Source organism: Eutrema salsugineum, unplaced genomic scaffold (assembly GCF_000478725.1).
Source record: "Eutrema salsugineum unplaced genomic scaffold, Eutsalg1_0 scaffold_4, whole genome shotgun sequence".
Taxonomy (NCBI): Eukaryota; Viridiplantae; Streptophyta; class Magnoliopsida; order Brassicales; family Brassicaceae; genus Eutrema; species Eutrema salsugineum.
In genome coordinates this window covers 13,723,116-13,742,162 of record NW_006256686.1, presented here as the reverse complement: position 1 = coordinate 13,742,162, position 19,047 = coordinate 13,723,116, and the positions used below count along the sequence as shown (strand labels likewise).

Here is a 19,047-nt window from a genome sequence, read left to right as displayed (position 1 = left end):
TGGCTATTAAAACACACTCAACTATCAGAATGAGAGCAAGACGCAGCTTTCTCCCACTACTCATGTTTTTATCCGTCTTCAACATCTCGGCTATATCTGCACATGTAGTTCTCTTATCATCTCCTATTAGCTTCCTCCAATAAGTATCTGCACCTAATGCTTCATTTTGAAATACTGAATCAGGATCGTAGTCTTCCCCAAACTCCCCCACATGGGAGCCCTCTCTCATTTTCAAATTCCTTAAGCAAAAACCTAATAGGATATCCACCGAAAACTGTCCACATTTCGTACTTTCTCTTTGTGACTAGCTGCCGGCACAGTAAGGCGTGGACAAGTTTGCAAGAAATAGGTGCCCTAGTAACAGGGATGTCGTAAAGCCTCCCAAAACAGGACTTTCTAATTAACTCGAACTCAGCCTCGTAAAGCCTCATGAACAAGGGTTAGAGTATCGGTAGGTCTCGAATATATGTTCAATCGACAGGTAGGATATCGTCCGGAAGCAAACAATCTACCGGGTAAACTATTGTCTGCTTGAACAGGCAAAAGAAATTCTGTAACAATTGCAGAGAAACCAAAATTTTGTCACCAAAAAAACTGAAAGTAAACCCGACGGAACAATTCTCAGTCACCAAACATATAGATTCACTGAGTTCATGATTACTGACCTGCCATCGCATGCAATATTGACGAAAAAGACTTTAAGGGAGTTAATTTCTCGCCGGAAAAAATGTCTCGACGGTGGCAGCTGTATATTTAACAGTAGGGTGTTTTTTTATTTTACTAGTCCAACATCAGTAATAAACTCTTACCTAAGTCATCACATACACAATATAATACAGGGGTATTTTGGTTCTTTCATTAGTTGCACAGTTGCAAAACAGTGGAAAAAGTCCACCAAACTAAAAAAGTGTCTTTGGAAGGTATTATCTTGCAAAAAATCCCCTAAGAGGTAACACACTCGTTTTTTTAATGAGTGCTCGCAAAAGACTAGACAAAGTCCCATTGACAACTTCAGTCTGCCAATCAGTTTGGGGATTAAAAGTAGTCGAAAAACAAAGCGTAGTCCCTAGTTTAGTGATATACTATATATTTTACTGTTTTCAATAATGTTTTTGGTATTCTATCTAAGTATTTTTATTCAATTTTATAGTTTTTGAAGTAGTCTTCTTGTATTTGTAGTTTTAAAGTCTTAATAGGTCAAATCATCAAAAAGATTGCAAAAAGGAGCCAAAAAAGAGCAGACCATCTTGAAGACATCTTACCAAGTCCACAAGATCAGCCAAGTACCAAGAAACCATGAAGGTGGACTTTCTCAAGGGAGCTGCGATTCAGCATTAGATGTTTTATGGTTTACAGAGGCCTTCCCGGTATGGATTGCGATGAAATTTTAGTCATCGTTGAGTCATCTCTTATATTAAACATGTTTGAAGTCAATCGGACCAGTGGTCAAGAAGATACGTTGGTTTTACTGAAGACATGTCCGAATTGGGGCCAAGCTCTGCCCAAACTTTCTTTTTCTCTTTAATAAAACCCTATAACGACTTTAGAACTATATATATTTGTTTCTAACTTAAACCCTATAATAAACTATAAATCGACCAAGCCTTTCTTCTTCATTGTTATTCATTGTTTTTGATTCAAAGAGACTTTAAGAGAAGTTTTCTCACCTTTGTTCAAGGATTTTCGGTTTGATCTTTCTAAACTCTTATCTCTTTAATAAAGTTATGAATTCTTTTCAATATCTCTATGCTTTTATCATCACCATCTGTGAGTAATTCACTTATTTGGTTATGGGGTTTTCAATAAGTGCATAACAAGTTAATGTGGTATCAACTTGTTTAAAACAGTTTATCTTATGGTTCTTCGCCTTTACTTGTTATAAATGCAGGAGCTGGAGTAGCTAACCAGCGAATGATGTTGGCTTAATTAACATTCAAAAAGGTTGTTGATTACTCGATCTAGCATCTGGTGAGCTAGGCGTCGTAATCTTCCAAAATCTGAGTTCTAAAGTCTAGTGAACAATCTTAACTTACTCAAACTAATGCGTGCTTTTTTCTTGTAATAACCTTCCAAAAATAAATTATTCGGTTGTTAAAGCATAGTAATCAGAGCCATGAGAATGGAAAAATTATACCTCTGTGTTTTGAGTTCCAGAATGGATCTTACACAGAGGTATCCAGTTGGCCACTTTATCAAATTTTGGTGTTGGATGACAGATTTATCCACTAAAAAACTGAGTCATCCTGCATTTGGTGAGTTGTATGTACCATATCTCCCACACTCTTTTGCATTTATAGTCTCTAGATAGAGACAATTCAACCATCTTTTTACATGTAAAAAATCTAAAATTCATATACCTTATTAACCAGTCAATTACTTATATATATACTAGAAATTAACTCACACACACAATCTAGCAATATTATTTTAAATTATATAAAAATTTAATTTTCAAATTTTGATTAAGATTGGTTAGCATGTAAACTAACTATGTATATATAAATGTTACAAATTTAATATTAACTTATACACTCAAGTTGGTTAAACATCATATTAATAAAAATATTTCATCGTTGTGAGAATTAATATATAACTAATTGTTAAATTTGAAAGTGATGTAATATATACTTATCAACATGAATTGTAGAATAGAAATTTGATTGTGATTTTTTTTATTTGAGATCATGTTATCACTTTTGCTTAATGAATTCTATAATATGTCTTATTAATGATTATATATAGATTATCAAAACTGACTACCCCGTGTACTTAATCTATTTCATAATAAATTATAACGTTTTTAGACTAATCATAATTTTGAAGCTTGAAAACATATTTTAATTTTTAAAATATTATTTAATCTATTCACAAGTATAATACAAATTAGTTATAAAAATCTAATTGAAAAATATTGCAAAATTTTAATAGATTTTTTTCTTCGGCTATATATGAATTGATTAATATTTAAAATAATAGAATATATTTAAATATATTAATAAGTGAAGAAACTAAATATACCTCTGATTTATATTCATATTCTCTTTAATAAATTCAAAAGACATTTCTATCATTTCCTATTTCAATTATTTCTTTTTATTTCATAAGAATATTCATGTAATATCTTACAAAATGGCTGCTTAAATAATAGTATATATATATATATATGAAAAATAGGTATATGAAGTTTTTGTATTTTTTTATTACATGTCTATAAGAAATTAGGTATATAATAATGAAATTTAGGTATATAATTAGATTTTTTAATGAAAATGTATAAGATTTTATCATATAGGGACTTTAATAGTCAATGTCCTTTAAATTATAATCCTCATTTTTTTATCTTCTCGCATGATTATATGGTTGTATACCTTTCTCGCTTTTTCCTTCATGTCAATTTTATCCTATTAGATTTTTTTTTTATTAATATTGGTATATGGTCGGTTTGCAGTAATGATTTGACCGCATACTGAATTGGTTTAATTAAACCAACAGTTATGAGAAATTGGTTCTTATAACTTCCATATATGAAAAGTTGTGACTCTACAGATTATGTTTCTTCATTAAGTATATCTATGAGACATTGCAGGACAAGAATGTGTTTGTTTATACCAGTTAGTGACTGTTGGAAAACAAAGAAGTTACAGTGGAGAGAGAAAACTTTTAGCAGCAGCACAACATAATTGTCTGTGCAACACAAGATTGTCTTAGCAAAGAAAATTATGCCGTGATAAGGAGCTGACGTGGCATGACGTGAATGGAGCTAAAGAAATCAACACAATCGTGGAGGATATCAAATATAAGAAAAAGGAAGATTCCAATTTAAGGAGTTGTAGAGTATATAAGGCTTGTAACACCTAAGCGTTAGGGTTAGCCCTCGAGATTTAGAACGGGAGAACAAGATTGTTCTAGCGTTCTTTGGTAGATTATAAATTGGTTAGTGGCAAGTCAAGGTGTGACGTTGTGTAATTCTGATTAAACAACTTGTAAAAAGTGTGTTTAAGTAATTTCTAATAAAGCAAATACAGAATTTGCGGAATCCATTCGCTTGTTCAGTTGATTCTTCTTGCGTGTTCATATTCTCGTTCTTACAATTGGTATCAGAGCAGGACACCTAACCGAAGGAGTACGCTTCGAACAAAGGTGAAATCCTGAGAAGAGAATATGACGACATCTGCAAAATTACGGGTATTGGAAAGTGAGAATGAGGGCTAATATTCGTGGAATCGATGAGGAGGCTTGGACAGCGATTGAGAATGGCTGAGAAGAACCGTGTGTGACTTCACAAGATGAGGTGAAGACAATTAAACCCAAGACAAGGTAGACTGCAACAGAAAAAAGGCTATCAAAATTTAATTGGAAGGCATTGAATGAAATCTTCAATTCGGTGGATAAAAAAAAAATTGAATTAATACAAGGGTGTGAATCAGCTAAGGAAGCATGGGATATAGTACAAAATGCTTTTGAGGGTACATCAAACGTCAGGAGAACACGTCTAGATTTTCTTGCATCTCAGTTTGAAAACATTAAAATGAGTGACGATGAGAAGATATCAGAATTCAGTGCCAAGCTCAGTTCAATAGCAAATGAAGCACGAGTTTTGGGTAAACAATACAAAGATGCAAAATTGGTGAAGAAACTTTTGCGATGCTTGCCTGCTAAATTTGCATCACAAAAAGCTGTGATTAAGATGACGATGAATACTGATGAGATTAAGTTTGCTGAGGCAGTAGGGATGTTAAAGGCTGAGGAGATGGAAATGGAATCTAAATCACCCAAAGTTATAAGAGATCTAGCATTTACAGTTTATGAAGACACGCACAAGTTTCAGAAAATTGAAGAAGATGTTCGCTTGATGTTCCAAAAACTTGAAGAAGAAGTAGATCTTCGGTTTAAGACATTCACCAAAAGATTTTCAAGAAACGAACGAAGACAGAAAAGACATGAAGTTGAGTGTTACAAGTGTCATGGCATTGGACATGTCAAAGCAGTTTGTCCATCATTCAAGGAAAAAGGAATCAAGTGTAATGCATGCAACGATTACGGTCACACAAAAGCAGACTGTGTAATATAGGAAAGGAAGAAGAAAATTGTTCAAAGTTGCAGTGATACAGAGTCATACAGAGATATAAACAAGGATATTGAAGTGGAAGTTAATGGGTCAGATGTTTCTTTAGAGAAAGAAGTTCTCAGAGAGAAAAGAACATGCTACTATTGTGAAAAGAGTGGACACTTTAAGAGAAATTGTTTTGAGTTAAAGAAGAAAATTAGAGAGGCTTGGAGTAACAACATTTGCTACCTTGAGAGAAGACACTATGGAAAAGTGTGGATAGCCAAGAAACATATGTATTCCAGACAGTCAGCAGAGACCAAGATAGCTTTGATGCAGAGATTGGAACTAGTTGAATCTAAGAAAACTGCAGAGGTCTGTGATACACAAAATAATGTTGTGTGCAATTTGGTACTTGCAGAAATCAATGAACGTCAGGAGGAGTTGTGTGAAACCAGAGAGGAAGAAGCTACTAACAATGATGTTTCGTTCATAAGTACCAACATTCAGAAAAATGGCGGTGTCTTTGAAGAAATAAAACAAAAAAAAAGACAACAAATGAAGTGTTAGGAATGATGTAGGATTTCCTTTTGCTACTCTTGTTATTTTTCTCTGAGTGTGCACTCAAGGGGGAGAATAGGAGGAAGAAACAGATCCAGGTTGAGAGAGCAGAGAATAAAGAAGCTCAGGATGCAAAATGTTTGAGGTGTCACACTCAGACAAAAAGGGGGAGATTGTTAGCACCAAGGAACGAGGTGGTTGCACAACATAATTGTCTGTGCAACACAAGATTGTCTTAGCAAAGAAAATTATGTCGTGATAAGGAGCTGACGTGGCATGACGTGAATGGAGCTAAAGAAAGCAACACAATCGTGGAGGATATCAAGTATAAGGAAAAGGAAATTCCAATTTAAGGAGTTGTAGAGTATATAAGGCTTGTAACACCTAAGCGTTAGGGTTAGCCCTCGAGATTTAGAACGGGAGAACAAGAGTGTTCTAGCGTTCTTGGGTAGATTAGAAATTGGTCAGTGGCAAGTCAAGGTGTGACGTTGCGTAATTCTGATTAAACAACTTGTAAAAAGTGTGTTTAAGTAATTTCTAATAAAAAAATACATAATTTTCGGAATCCATTCGATTGTTCAGTTAATTTTTCTTGCATGTTCATATTCTCGTTCTTACAAAAACATTTTTAGAGACAAAAAGCTTGGAGAGATCAATTGGAAAGACATTTAAACGGTGATAAGTGGTTAATTTCCATCTGTGATCTCTTCCCCGATCTCTACGTCCGTTTTCAGATCATACCAAGTCATATTCATCGCTAAACCAGACAAAGATATGTCTTCGATTTAAACGATTCCACATTAAACTTTTACATTGGTATCAGAGCATTAGGATTCAGATCTGGAATAATTACGTTCATGGTAATCATGAATTAAAACCACTATATGTTAGTCACGCTCATTCATGATGAATTGGAGAAAATGGTTAATGCTGAAATGACTGAAAATGATGAATTCTGGAATATATGATGAAATGAATTAAAAGTCTGCATAAATGTTTGTCATATATGTTTGAATGATTCTTGAAAATAGCACTTAGAGAACCGCAATAGATTGCATGAAATTAGAAAAATCATGAGAAAACCAGAAATATTGTTTGGTTTATATCTCTCTGTTCATAATTTGGAATTGCGTGATTTTAGTTTCCGTGCGTAGATATTGAAATTATACTTCGATTGATATATATAATGCATGATTTGGTTACGTATATAGAGATATTAGGGTCCAAAGTTTCGAACAAATTGCTGTTGAATCATCTCTTTTAGGAAGATGATGAACAGTACCAAAAAAAAATTTATTTAATCATTTCTTAATACATGTGTTATTTGTTAATTCATGTTTAAAAATACTTCGATCAAGTGGGAGTTTTAATTTGTTTAGAACTTAAATTTTGCATGGAGAAAATTACTTTATTGTAATAAAATTTATAGTAAGAGTGATGATTGGGAACTTAGTGAACTCTCGATAATAAATCGAGTTATTTTAGATTAGTTTGTGTTCATTGCAAAATTATAGGTTATATGTTAAAAGTATCCAAAGAAAGTAATGTCTCTAAATGTTCAAATAGGTATGTCGTAAGGTTAATTCATAGCAAACTCTAAACCCTAAACCATAAACCCTAAACCTGAACCCTAAAACATAAACCATGTCGAAGACATCTTTCCCAGTCCACAAGATCAGCCAAGTACCAAGAAACCATGAAGGTGGACTTTCTCAAGGGAGCTGCAATTCAGCATCAGATGTTTTATTGTTTACGGATGCCTTCCCGGTGATGGATTGCGATGAATATTTAGTAATCTTTGAGTCATCTCTTATATTAAACTGGTTTGAAGTCAATCGGACTAGCGGTCAAGAAGATACGTTGGTTTTACAGAAGACATGTCGAAATGGGGCCAAGCTCTGCCCAAACTTTCTTTTTCTCTTTAATAAAACCCTATAACGGATTTAGAACTATATATATTTGTTTCTAACCTAAACCCTATAATAAACTCTAAATCGGCCAAGGCCTTTCTTCTTCATTGTTATTCATTTTTTTTATTCAAAGAGATTTTAAGAGAAGTTTTCTCACCTTTGTTCAAGGATTTTCAGTTTGATCTTTCTAAACTTTTATCTCTTTAATAAAGTTATGAATTATTTTCAATATCTCTATGCTGTTATCATCACCATGTGTGAGTAATTCACTTATTAGGTTATAGGATTTTCAATAAGTGCATAACAAGTTAATTTGATATCAACTTGTTTAAATCAGTTTATCTTATGGTTTTTCGTGTTTACTTGTTATAAATGCAGGAGCTGGAGTAGCTAACCAGCGAATGATTTTGGGTTAATTAACATTCAAAAAGGTTGTTGATTACTCAATCTAGTATCTGGTGAGCTAGACGTCGTAACCTTCCAAAAGCGAGTTCCAGAGTCTAGTGAACAATCTTAACTTACTCATACTAATTCTTGCTTTCTTTTTGTAATAACCTTTCAAAAATAAATTTATTAGGTTGTTAAAGCATAGTGATCAGAGCCACGACAGTGGAAAGATTATACCTCTGTGTTTTGAGTTCAAGAATAGATCTTACACAGAGGTATCCAGTTGGCCACTTTATCAAATCTTGGTGTTGGATGACAGATTTATCTACTAAATATACTGAGTTATCCTGCATTTAGTGAGTTATATATATATATATATATATATATATATATAAGTAATTGACTGGTTAATAAGGTATATGATTTTAGATTTTTTACATGTAAAAAGATGGCTGAATTGTCTCCATCTAGAGATTATATATATATATATATACTACAAATTAACTCGCACACACAGTGTCTGGTAATATTTTTTAAATTATTTAAAATTTTAATTTTAAAATTTTTGTTAAGATTGGTTAGCATGTAAACTAACTATGTATATATAAATGTTACAAAATTAATATTTACTTATACACTCTAGTTGGTTAAACATCATATTAATGAAATTATTTCATCGATGTGAGATTTAATATATAACTAATTTTAAATATGAAAGTGATGTAATGTAATATATATATATATATGTCTTATTAATGATTATATATATATATATATTATATACTTATCAACATGAATTGGTAGAATAGAAATTTGATTGTGATTTTTTTATTTGAGATCATGTTATCACTTTTTCTTAATGAATTCTATAATATATCTTATTAATGAATATATATATAGATTATCAAAACAGACTAATCCATGTATTTAATCTATTTCATAATAAACTATAATGTTTGTAGAACAATCCGCAAAGAACTACAATTTTGAAGCTTGAAACCATATTTTACTTTTTTAAAATGTTATTGAATGGATTTTCAAGTATAATACAAATTAGTTATAAAAATCTAAATGAAAAATATTGCAGAATTTTAATAGTTTGTTTTGGGATATATATGAATTGATTAATATTTAAAATAATAGAATATATTTAAATTTATTAATAAGTAAAGAAACTAAATATTCTTCGGATCATAATCTCTTTAATAAATTCAAAAGACATTTCTATTATTTCCTATTTCAATTAGTTCTTTTTATTTATAGTGATATTCATGTAATATTTTACAAAATGGCTGCTTAAATAATAGTATAGAAATATATATATATATATATATATATATATAAAAAATAGGTATATAAAATTTTTGTATTTTTTATTACATGTCTATAAGGACACACATTAAATGTCTAGATATGGACAAATCCTTTGGGGTGTGAAGGATAAATCCCCATTAAATGACCGAAGAGGAAAGACGCATTTTGTAGAAGCCAAAGCTTGTAACCAAGCTGCTCTATCGCTTTCAGAATCAGTTCTCATATGAAGCTATGAATATATAGAACTTTCAATCATTAGATTTGATTTCTCTGAAAGACGAGACCTGCTGGAAAAAAACATAGAAGGATACACATCTAATTACAGGCTAAAGCACTTAATCAAACCAATAAGGAAGAGAAAAACCCAACAAGTTCAATTCCAACAATAAAAATAAAACACACAAGAAATCGATTTGTGAATTTCTATTTTTTATTTTTAGGTCGTCGGGTTCTTGTTTTCATTGAGACTCATGTTTTTTTTTAATGATTAAAATAATCAGTATATTTTATTAAATGGAATGGAGTTAAATGTTTTGTTGACGGAGTTAATTTTTCCGTTAACAATTTCGACGGGGCAAAGTTAGAGTTAAATTTCAAAGTTTAATGTGTTAGTTTTGGTAATTTTATGGTTTATAGTGTCACTAATAAATTTCTAAAGTTTAAAGTATTAGTAAATTTAACTTTAAAGGTTTAAAATGCGATTTTTTCTAAGAAATTAGGTATATGATAATGAAATTTTGGGTATATAATTAATTTTTTTAATTAAAATATATAACAAAACTTTATAAGATTGAATAACATTAAAAAAATCCTTTTCAACATCAGAACTAAATAACATTAAAAGGTTTGAGTATAAAGTATCTCGAGACTAATAAACTGGTTTGATGTAAAAAATCAGATGAAACATATAATTTTTTTTCACACCACCACCTCAAATGAAAGTTGCGTACGTGTTCACATCCACACTCAGGACTCACCCCATTATTTTATTTAAAACCGAAAAAACATTGAAATATCAATAACCATAGAAGAACTCATGGACCTTAATGATCTGAGAGACTCTATCAAGGATCTTTACCGGGTCAGGTAAAGATTTAGAGATAGCCGGTCGGGTTAAACATTTACGGACCCAACCCATTAGCTTGGGAGCGTGACACTCTAGGCTAAAACTACCTATTGTCTGCCACGTGTGGAACCAAGGGTAGTAGGAGATGAGGACCAAGTCGACCATCGAAATGGTGTCGTTTCCGCCAAAGTAGACCTTCTCTCCAAGCACTGTTTCTAAGATTTTTAATGTCTCTATGAACTCTTGTTTCGCTTCTTCTTGTTCTTTGCCTTTCTTAGTCCAAGTTCTTCTTCCTGCGTCAAATACCTGTACGTATTTTATATATTAGTGAGAAAGAAACAAAGGTTTATCGGTTCTTTCGTTGATATTTCTTTCAGTAGAACTTCAACCCACTTGATACCATATCTCGTTTTTGTTTTCTCAATTATTTTTCTCGATCTTATATTTATTACAACTAAATAAATTAGACATCTCAACATAAATTTTTTATGTTGTGTTTTTTGCCAAATCTATTATTCTCATAACTTTTTTTTTTTTGATAAATAACTATTCTTATAACTTCTTTCCTTTAGACAAGATTTGGCCGAAACATGAATATCTTCACAAACAAAATTTGTTTCGAGTTTCGACCACACATAAAATAAAATGAACGTTCATATATTAGCGTAAACTAATTATTAGAAATTCTAAATATTATATTAATTATTTATAGTTCACTCTAAAATATGAGTGTCTATATCGAATACTGAAATCTTGGATATGTCGTCATCGGATATATATATATATATTATTATATTTTTTTTTTGGATGAATGTTAAATTTATTCGAACCAGAAAAAAAAGCGTTTCTACATCAATGATGTGTGAGCCAAAACTCGCACAACCAAAAATTTGCTAAGGAAAACTTAAAGGATCCAAAATTTCTAGGGATTTATCGCAAGAACAGTAAGATCAAAAGAAGGTTTTTTGCTGAAAAGTGTTTAAGTCTTATTACTCTCGAGTTGTGAAAAGTTACAGAATGAATTGCATACATTGTCTATTTATACTAACTTTCTAAACCACCTAGCCGAGAATCTCGGGAGAGATTTTTGGAATATTTTCTTATCGCTTCGTGCGGCCACCGTCACAATGCCTCGCCTAGGGTTCTTATGGGCTTTCGCCCTTCGAGACTTCGGCTCGGCCTGTCTGGAAAAACTGGCTTGGCCCAACACAAAGGAAAGCGGCTCGGTCCATGCTTCCTCTTGCGCAGCTCGGCCCACTCTTCGTTCTTCTCACGGCTCAGCCCATCTATCCTTCTCCACGGCTCGGTCCACTCGTCTTGATGAGCACGGCTCGACCCACTTGTTTCGTGGGACAGCTCGGCCCATTTGTTTCGTGGGACAGCTGTTCCTTCTTGCCAAATCGGTTTTCTCCAATACTTTGAGATGGTTTTATCTGCTTGGGGTAAAACCGACCCCAACAGTGATGCGAGCAGATAAATTCTAGAATTATATTACAAGATATTTAAACCCCTTGTCGCCAAGCTAAGTATGTGGTCTGGAAGCAAACCACAGTTGCATGCCGCCTTCGTATCGTCCATCACCCAATAGACTGATTGCGCTTAGCCGGTTTCTCAGCCCTTTATCAATGCTTTTTGCTACTCGCTTCCACTCCATGGGTCTCTGGCCATGTCTCCGATCATTCCTTTCTTTCCACAATGTGTGAATCGACAATTGGAAGAGATACCGGATGATAAACCCTGCAACTCTACACTTCTGGGGCCTGGAGATCAGATTAATCAGTATGTGCCAATCCACTGAGAATTCATGTTTCAGTATACCACTTGCGAAGTTCCTCCAGACCCTTTGCAAGAAAGGACAAGAGAAGAACATATGAGTAACAGTCTCAACAGGCTCTCTGCAAAAAACACACTCCGATGAAATGTTCTGATTCCATGCCTGCATCCTATCACCCGATAGCCTGTTCCGCAAAGCTAGCCAAGCAATAAAACTCAACTTTGGACTATGATGTTTGAACCAGATTCCAGCAAACCAGGGAACTCGTGGCGAGGTACGCAACTGATCCCTTGTGTTCCTGGTGCTAAAATCGTCCTTGAAAACATCTCCTTTGGCTCTCCACCTGAAAATGTCCGATTCTGATTCATTATATTTCTGTTTTTCTTTGTCTAGCGCATCTTCGATATCATTCAATCGCTGTACGCGATGGTTGCGTCGCCGATGAGTTTGAATTACTTCTTCCATCGTGCAGCTATGAGGTATGCCCAGATCAACACACCCCCGAGCTCCCAGGGACGATAGAAGTTTTCCATAAGAGGACCAATTATCATACCAAAATAGAGCTGATCTTCCGTTGCGCACTTCCACTTTAATGAATTCCTCCGCTTGTTGCCTACACTTCAGGATTTGCTTCCACATCCAAGAACCCGGAGATTGACTTGTAGGTTCAGGCGTTAACCACACAGACTCTCCCCTCATAAGATTCACCTTCAGCCATCGAACCCATAAAGAAGAGGATGATGTTAGCACTCGCCAAAAAAGCTTCAACACAAACACATCATTGGCCACACTTAGATTTTTCAACCCAAGACCTCCTTCCCGTTTTGGTTTGCACACATCAACCCAAGCAACTTTAGCCTTCCTCTGCTTAAGTTCTGGACCCGACCATAAGAAAGCAGAGCAGAGGCTATCGATCTGCTATATACATCCTTTCGGTAAACGAAAAGCTTGCATCCAAAAATTCAGCAGGCTCGCAATAACCAAGGTTAGAAGCTGCAATCGACCTGCAAATGTCAAGTGTCTCGCTGTCCATGAGTTCATTCTGCATCTAATCTTGTCAATCAATGAGGTATAATCCAAAGATCGCATCTGTTTTGTTAACAAAGGCAACCCAAGATAGCGTATCGGAAGCGATCCCACTTCGAAAGAGAATTTCTGACTTATAGCTTGTCGAACATCATCCTTAACTCCAGCTAGATAAAGGGTTGATTTCTCCATAATTATTTGTAACCCTGAAATCTCAGCAAATTCCTCGAACACCTTGACTATCCCTTCAAGCGATCTCAGACTCCCATCAGAAAAAATCATAAGATCATCCGCAAAACAGAGATGCGTAAGCTGCAAATTCGAACACTTAGGATGAAAACCAAAACCTCTCACCCTCGCCGCTTGGTCAAGTTTGCTAGAGAGGACATTCATACATATAACAAATAAGTACGGGGATAAAGAACAACCCTGCCTCAACCCTCTCGAGCTCCCAAAATACCCAGCTAGTTCGCCATTAACCTGAACCAAAAACGACGCTGTCGAAATACATAGCCTGATCCAATGAATAAACTCAGCTGGAAAATTCAAAGCTTCAAAAACAGTCAGTAGAAAACTCCATTCGACTGAGTCGAAAGCTTTGGAAATGTGGATTTTCAATGCGCATCGGGGTGAAACCGAGCTCTTATGATATCCATCTACAAGCTCAGAAGCCAGCAAGACATTCTCAAGCAATAATCGATCCTGTATAAACGCTGTCTGGTTCGGAGAAATAAACCTGGAAAGCAGAGTTTTTAACCGATTCACAATGACCTTTGAGATGATCTTATACAGCACATTACAACATGCAATAGGTCGGTAGTCCTTCATAAATATCGCTTGTTCCTTCTTGGGAATTAAAGCTAGTATCGTAGAATTAAGTCCCTTAGGAAGAAACCCTTTCTGAAAAAAGGACTGAATTGCAACCACTAGATCTTCTCCAACCGTTGACCAGCTCTCCGTAAAAAACTCAACCGTATAACCATCTGGTCCAGGTGACTTGTTTGCTGCCATCGAGAATAACACTGTCTTTATCTCCGCAGAAGTAACTTCTGCAATAAGCTTCCCTTGATCCTCAGCTGAACATCGAAATTCAATCAAGTCCTGGATCTCCGCAACCATTACCTCTCGAAAAACATCCGGTCGATGCTTCAGAAAAGACTTAAAATAGTTTACCTCCTCCTCCTTGATTTCAGAACACCCACTAAGCAATTGCCCTTCTGATGTCTGTAACTCCCGAATTCCATTCCTAATTGCTCTTGTTGTCACCGCTCTGTGGTAGAATTTGGTATTCTTATCCCCCACATTCAACCAATTAAGCTTAGATTTCTGAGCCAGATATCTCTCTTCCAGGTTAGCTGAATCCTCCCATTTAACAAAAGCCACACTTTCCTCCTGTTGTGCCATCGAAGAAGGACTCACCAGGATCTGTTCTTGTTTGGCGCACAAATCAACAAAATGTTCTTGCACCCGCTTCGAAATATCATGGAGAGCAGCGCGAGACACCTGCCTCACCACTGGTTTCAAGAATTTAAGCTTCTTAGAGAATCTAAAGAGAGCTGAAGTAGAATGAAACAGAGGAGTTGTTCCTTCCCAATAGTCCTGCAAAGCTGACTGAAATTCCAGGAGCTTTGCTACCACATTCGTGAATTTAAAAGGTTTTTTGGGCCTAGATGACCCCCCATCAATGTAAAATCGACACCTCAAATGATCAGAACAGCCACCAGATTCAAATACACAGTAAGACTGTGGATTTCGATCAAGCCAATGAGCATTCATTAGAAGACGGTCAAGTTTTTTACAGACTAGACCCGCTGATCGCTTATTACACCATGTAAGGGTTGGTCCATGATACCCCATGTCGTTTAAATCCCCATCTCGCACCAAATCCTGAATATCCCACATACCACTTTGAGACACAGGCCCTGAATCTAAGTCAGAGTGCTCCTCCATGGATAAACTCTCATTAAAATCCCCCATAACCAGCCACCGTAAACGACCATACACCGGTGACACGAAATGACTGCGAAGCTCATTCCACAACTCCCTTCTATCTTCGATGAAATTTGAACCATACACAAAGCTACACAGAAACTCATCCTCATGCCCCTGCAGTTTCACTAACACAGTAATCAGTTGATTACTTTTAAACACAGGCGAGTTAACAGAGTCTCGCCATACTACCCAAATTCTCCCCAGTCTATGATGATCATAATTATGGTGGAATGACCATCCCGGAAAGACCTCCGATACAATATCCAATGCCTTATTCTCCTTTACACGAGTTTCGATCAACGCTCCAAATGAGAAATCCTGCTCCCGACACCATTTTTTGACAACATTATGTTTTTTTTGTTTGTTAAAACCCCTCACATTCCAAAAGAAACCTGACATTAATGATTTGCTTTTGAGTTCTTCCTCCTGTTCCTCCTTCCCGACTTCTGTTTTGAAGCCGAACCAGGAGGAGCAGTAACAAACTTGTGTGCAGTCTTTGATCCTCGCGGAAGAGAGACACGACCACCTTCATTCACCTGGTCAAGCTCTTTATTGTCGTGAGCCACCATACTCTTCGACTCAGGCTCCTGATCAGAATCTCGTACTGTATTTTCCTCATGCTCCTCCTCCAACCCTACATGAGAGCCCGACAACGAGACATATCTCGAAGCCGAAATTATGCCCTCTTCCTCCACCTTTTTATAATACCGTGCAGATTTCGCTGGGGACTTTGCGGCTTGCCAGCTTTCCGCACCAACAGTTTTCAGGCTCTCCCCTCCAATACCCGAGCATGAACGAGCTTTAGTCGGAGATTCAGCTACCACATTCGCCATCCCACTATCTGCATTTATCTATCATCAGATACATTGCATGAACTCGTACCTTCACCTCTCTTTGCAGATTCCACCACATTTGTATCCTGAGCCAACTCCTTGCCCTTACCCTTACTTATATCAGACACCACCGCAAGAGCACCCGAGACGTTGATACTTTTGCTTCCACCAGTTACACAATCCTTCAGAGGTGAGCCTCTCTGCAGAATTGTCTTATCACCAGGCTGGGCTTTACACTCAGCTTTCTCATGACCCCACTTCGCGCACAACACACATCTCGGTGGGAGCCATGGGAACTCATACTGAACTATAGTATCCACACCCCTCTTTGATTTGAAACTAAAGCTTTCAGGTAACTTCTGGCTCAAGTTTACCTCCACAAACACCTTCGCTTCTTCAAAGCTTTTAGCCCAAAGCGTGTCAGGATGAAGCTTTTTTGGCTCACCCAGAGGGCTGGTGAGAAAGCTTAAACCCTTCCACGTAAACATCGATCGAGGGACATTCCTAAGAGTGACCCACATCGGAAGATAACGCACCTCCGGTTGGACTTCCTCCAAATAAGGGCTCCATTTTGAAACCATCATTGGAATGTTTTTGATGCTCCACATTCCACGTCGAAGTACCCGAGCTCTAATCGATGCATCTGGTATTTTGAACTTAACAGTGGTGTCATCCACCACAAAAACATCTACTTTGATGGTTTTAGAACCCAGCGTCCAAATCTTGTTTACCGTCATGTGAATAAACCCCACATGAGGAGCTTTAGAAACAAATTTCCCAATTATGCAATCTTCCCAGAGCGGTGGAGCATTGTCGAAAACATCATCCGGGACTTGTATTGTTTCCACCCCGTCAACCTCTTCCACTACGACCTCGTACTTCTGCAATCGAGATTTTTCAGCCACCACAGATGACCAAGTTTTCCCGATTGGCTCCACTCCCACCACTTCTTTAAGACTCGTCGAGACAGCCTCCTTCACCTCCGGAGATTCCTTACGATCCAACTCACCCACATGTTTTTCCTGCCCTAAACCTTGGGTCTCTCTCCCATCGGGTTGAGACTCCTCAATGACCTCCCCAACAATCCCGATCTCTCCCTCTTCCAATCCCGCACCCTCCGCCGGCGGAAGAGGCGCCTGCTCTGGCGCCGACATGCCCTAACGTGGGCGGAAAACTTCAAAAACCCTAGAAACTCGATCGCCCTAGAAATCACCCTATGCTGACGTGGCTACTAGCTCTATTCCCGATCCATATATATTATCTGATAAATATATTATAAATTACTAAAAAAATAAAATAATCGTTATAGTAAAGATAAATATGGTAATATACTTTTCTTTTTTCATAATATATAATATTTTCTATTCAAAAATACAACTTCTTTAAAAGTTTTTCAACTTTTAAGTATTTCATAATTTTTAATGGATCCAAATGTTTGGACGGATAACTAAAATCACACCATATAGTTATTGCTCGAACCTAGATCTAGACATTTCAAAATATCCAAATCTGTTAAATCCGGATAGTAACACAATGATATCGTTAACATACACCACTAGTTAAGCTACATGCCCTACAACACTGATAATAGATAAAAAAAAGAAATATAAAATAGTACCTTTTTGTCAATAAAATCAGCCCAAAATCTACACTGTGCCTTTTGATAAGGATCAGAAGGTAGTAGATGGAGCGTCTTATCGCCTTTCCAGACCTCATCGATATATTCAAGTATGATATTGGACTCGCATACTGGTTTACCGTTGTGGATGAGAACCGGAATCTTCTTGTGAATCGGGTTGGTTTGGAGTAATAGATCGGTCTTTTGACCAAACACATCTTCTTCCTTGTACTCGAACTTGATCTCTTTCTCTTCTAACGCCATGATCACTCTTGCTCCGAACATGCTTGGCCAGAAGTTCAACACAACCACTTCCTCTTCTGACATATTTTCTTTAATATTTCTTTTGGTTCTTAATGACTTTTTTTTGGGGTATATGAAGTCTGTGGGAAGAGCCTTCCGGTGGCTTAATTTATAGAGGTGGATATATTTTTAAGGATTCATTAAGCATTACTATTAATATTTTTTTGTCAACAAATGATAGTATTATTTATTTATTTATTTTGGAAAGAACAAGGGAAAATGTGGGGAATATATGAATCCATAAGTTATGTTTACTTTGTACATAATGGGTGGGCAAAAAAAAACCCATAAGCTAAAAACCAAAACCGAACAAACCAAAATAAGTGATTTTGGTTGGTTATAGTGTAACTGAATAACCCATTTCGTTATCATTTTTATTAAATTTTGATTTTGATTTGGTTTGGTTTAAAACCGTACAAAATATTTTTCTTTTGGTTCTTAATCAAAATTTAAAAAATCTATTTTTTTTTTTGGATTCCTTTCTTCATTTGACAAGAAAGGACTTATCAATATATTTACTTTATAAACTTAAAATTTAAGATTTTTTTAAAAAGGTCTATATATATAGAAACCCTAAACAAAACATAGAAACCCTTTAACATGTTTGTGTGTGTTTTTCACGTGATATTGAGGGGAGTTAGAAATTAGTGGCATCAATTCAAAAATTTTTTTTAATGAAAACTAATCTTAAGAGATTGTGTATTTTCTAGATTTTTTTGTTTATCTCCCAATGAATGATTGAAAGTTATAAAATAAACTATGAAAAACCATAATCAAACAAAACCGAACTGCAATCGATGGTTTCATTTTTTATAAAATCGAAAAACCAAAAAAAAAAAAACCATACCAAACCGAAATGTAAATGGTTTTTTATGGTTTGAATTTCTATAAAACCGATAAACTATAAAATAAAATACAAACTGAATCAAAACCGAACCAAAGTGCTCATACATATAACTGTATTAGTATGATAGATAGATCTGAATGGATAATTAAATCAGCGACTCTTATGTAAGTTATACCAAACTTAACAAAAGAGGCTATAAAAAAACTAACAAAAGAGACCATAAAAAACTAACAAAAGAGACCATATTTGGAAATAAGATATCACCATATTTTATATTTATTAATTTTTGAGTAATTTAGGCTGGACGAACTTAAAAGAAAACGTTGAAACGGATCAATTTGTGTAACTCGGTTTAAAATGGATAGTTAC

The 19,047-nt window shown here is 35.4% G+C and overlaps 1 protein-coding gene across 3 annotated transcripts; it reads right to left on the bottom strand.

Annotated features, from left to right (window-relative positions):
• Window positions 1-10,042: 10,042 nt before the first annotated feature.
• On the bottom strand, window positions 10,043-17,934 carry LOC18013789 (glutathione S-transferase U27). 3 transcript variants are annotated; one of them, XM_006419089.2, is made up of 2 exons: window positions 17,529-17,934; window positions 10,043-10,591 (listed from the first exon to the last, which is right to left on the bottom strand). In XM_006419089.2, the coding sequence occupies exons 1-2, from the start codon at window positions 17,853-17,855 to the stop codon at window positions 10,235-10,237; spliced, it is 684 nt and encodes a 227-aa protein (XP_006419152.2). In that variant the 5' UTR covers window positions 17,856-17,934; the 3' UTR covers window positions 10,043-10,234. The 3 variants fall into 3 exon arrangements, with proteins under 3 accessions (XP_006419152.2, XP_024009611.1, XP_024009612.1); XM_024153843.1 differs by lacking the exon at window positions 10,043-10,591 and adding an exon at window positions 11,091-17,171 and having other exon boundaries at window positions 17,529-17,730; XM_024153844.1 differs by lacking the exon at window positions 10,043-10,591 and adding an exon at window positions 15,272-17,171 and having other exon boundaries at window positions 17,529-17,730.
• Between the last annotated feature and the right edge of the window lie 1,113 nt (window positions 17,935-19,047).

What these genes read in the sequence shown, in the direction of transcription:
- LOC18013789 (XM_024153843.1), bottom strand. Translation starts at nt 15,476, where the DNA reads ATGTCAGGTTTCTTTTGGAATGTGAGGGGTTTTAACAAACAAAAAAAA.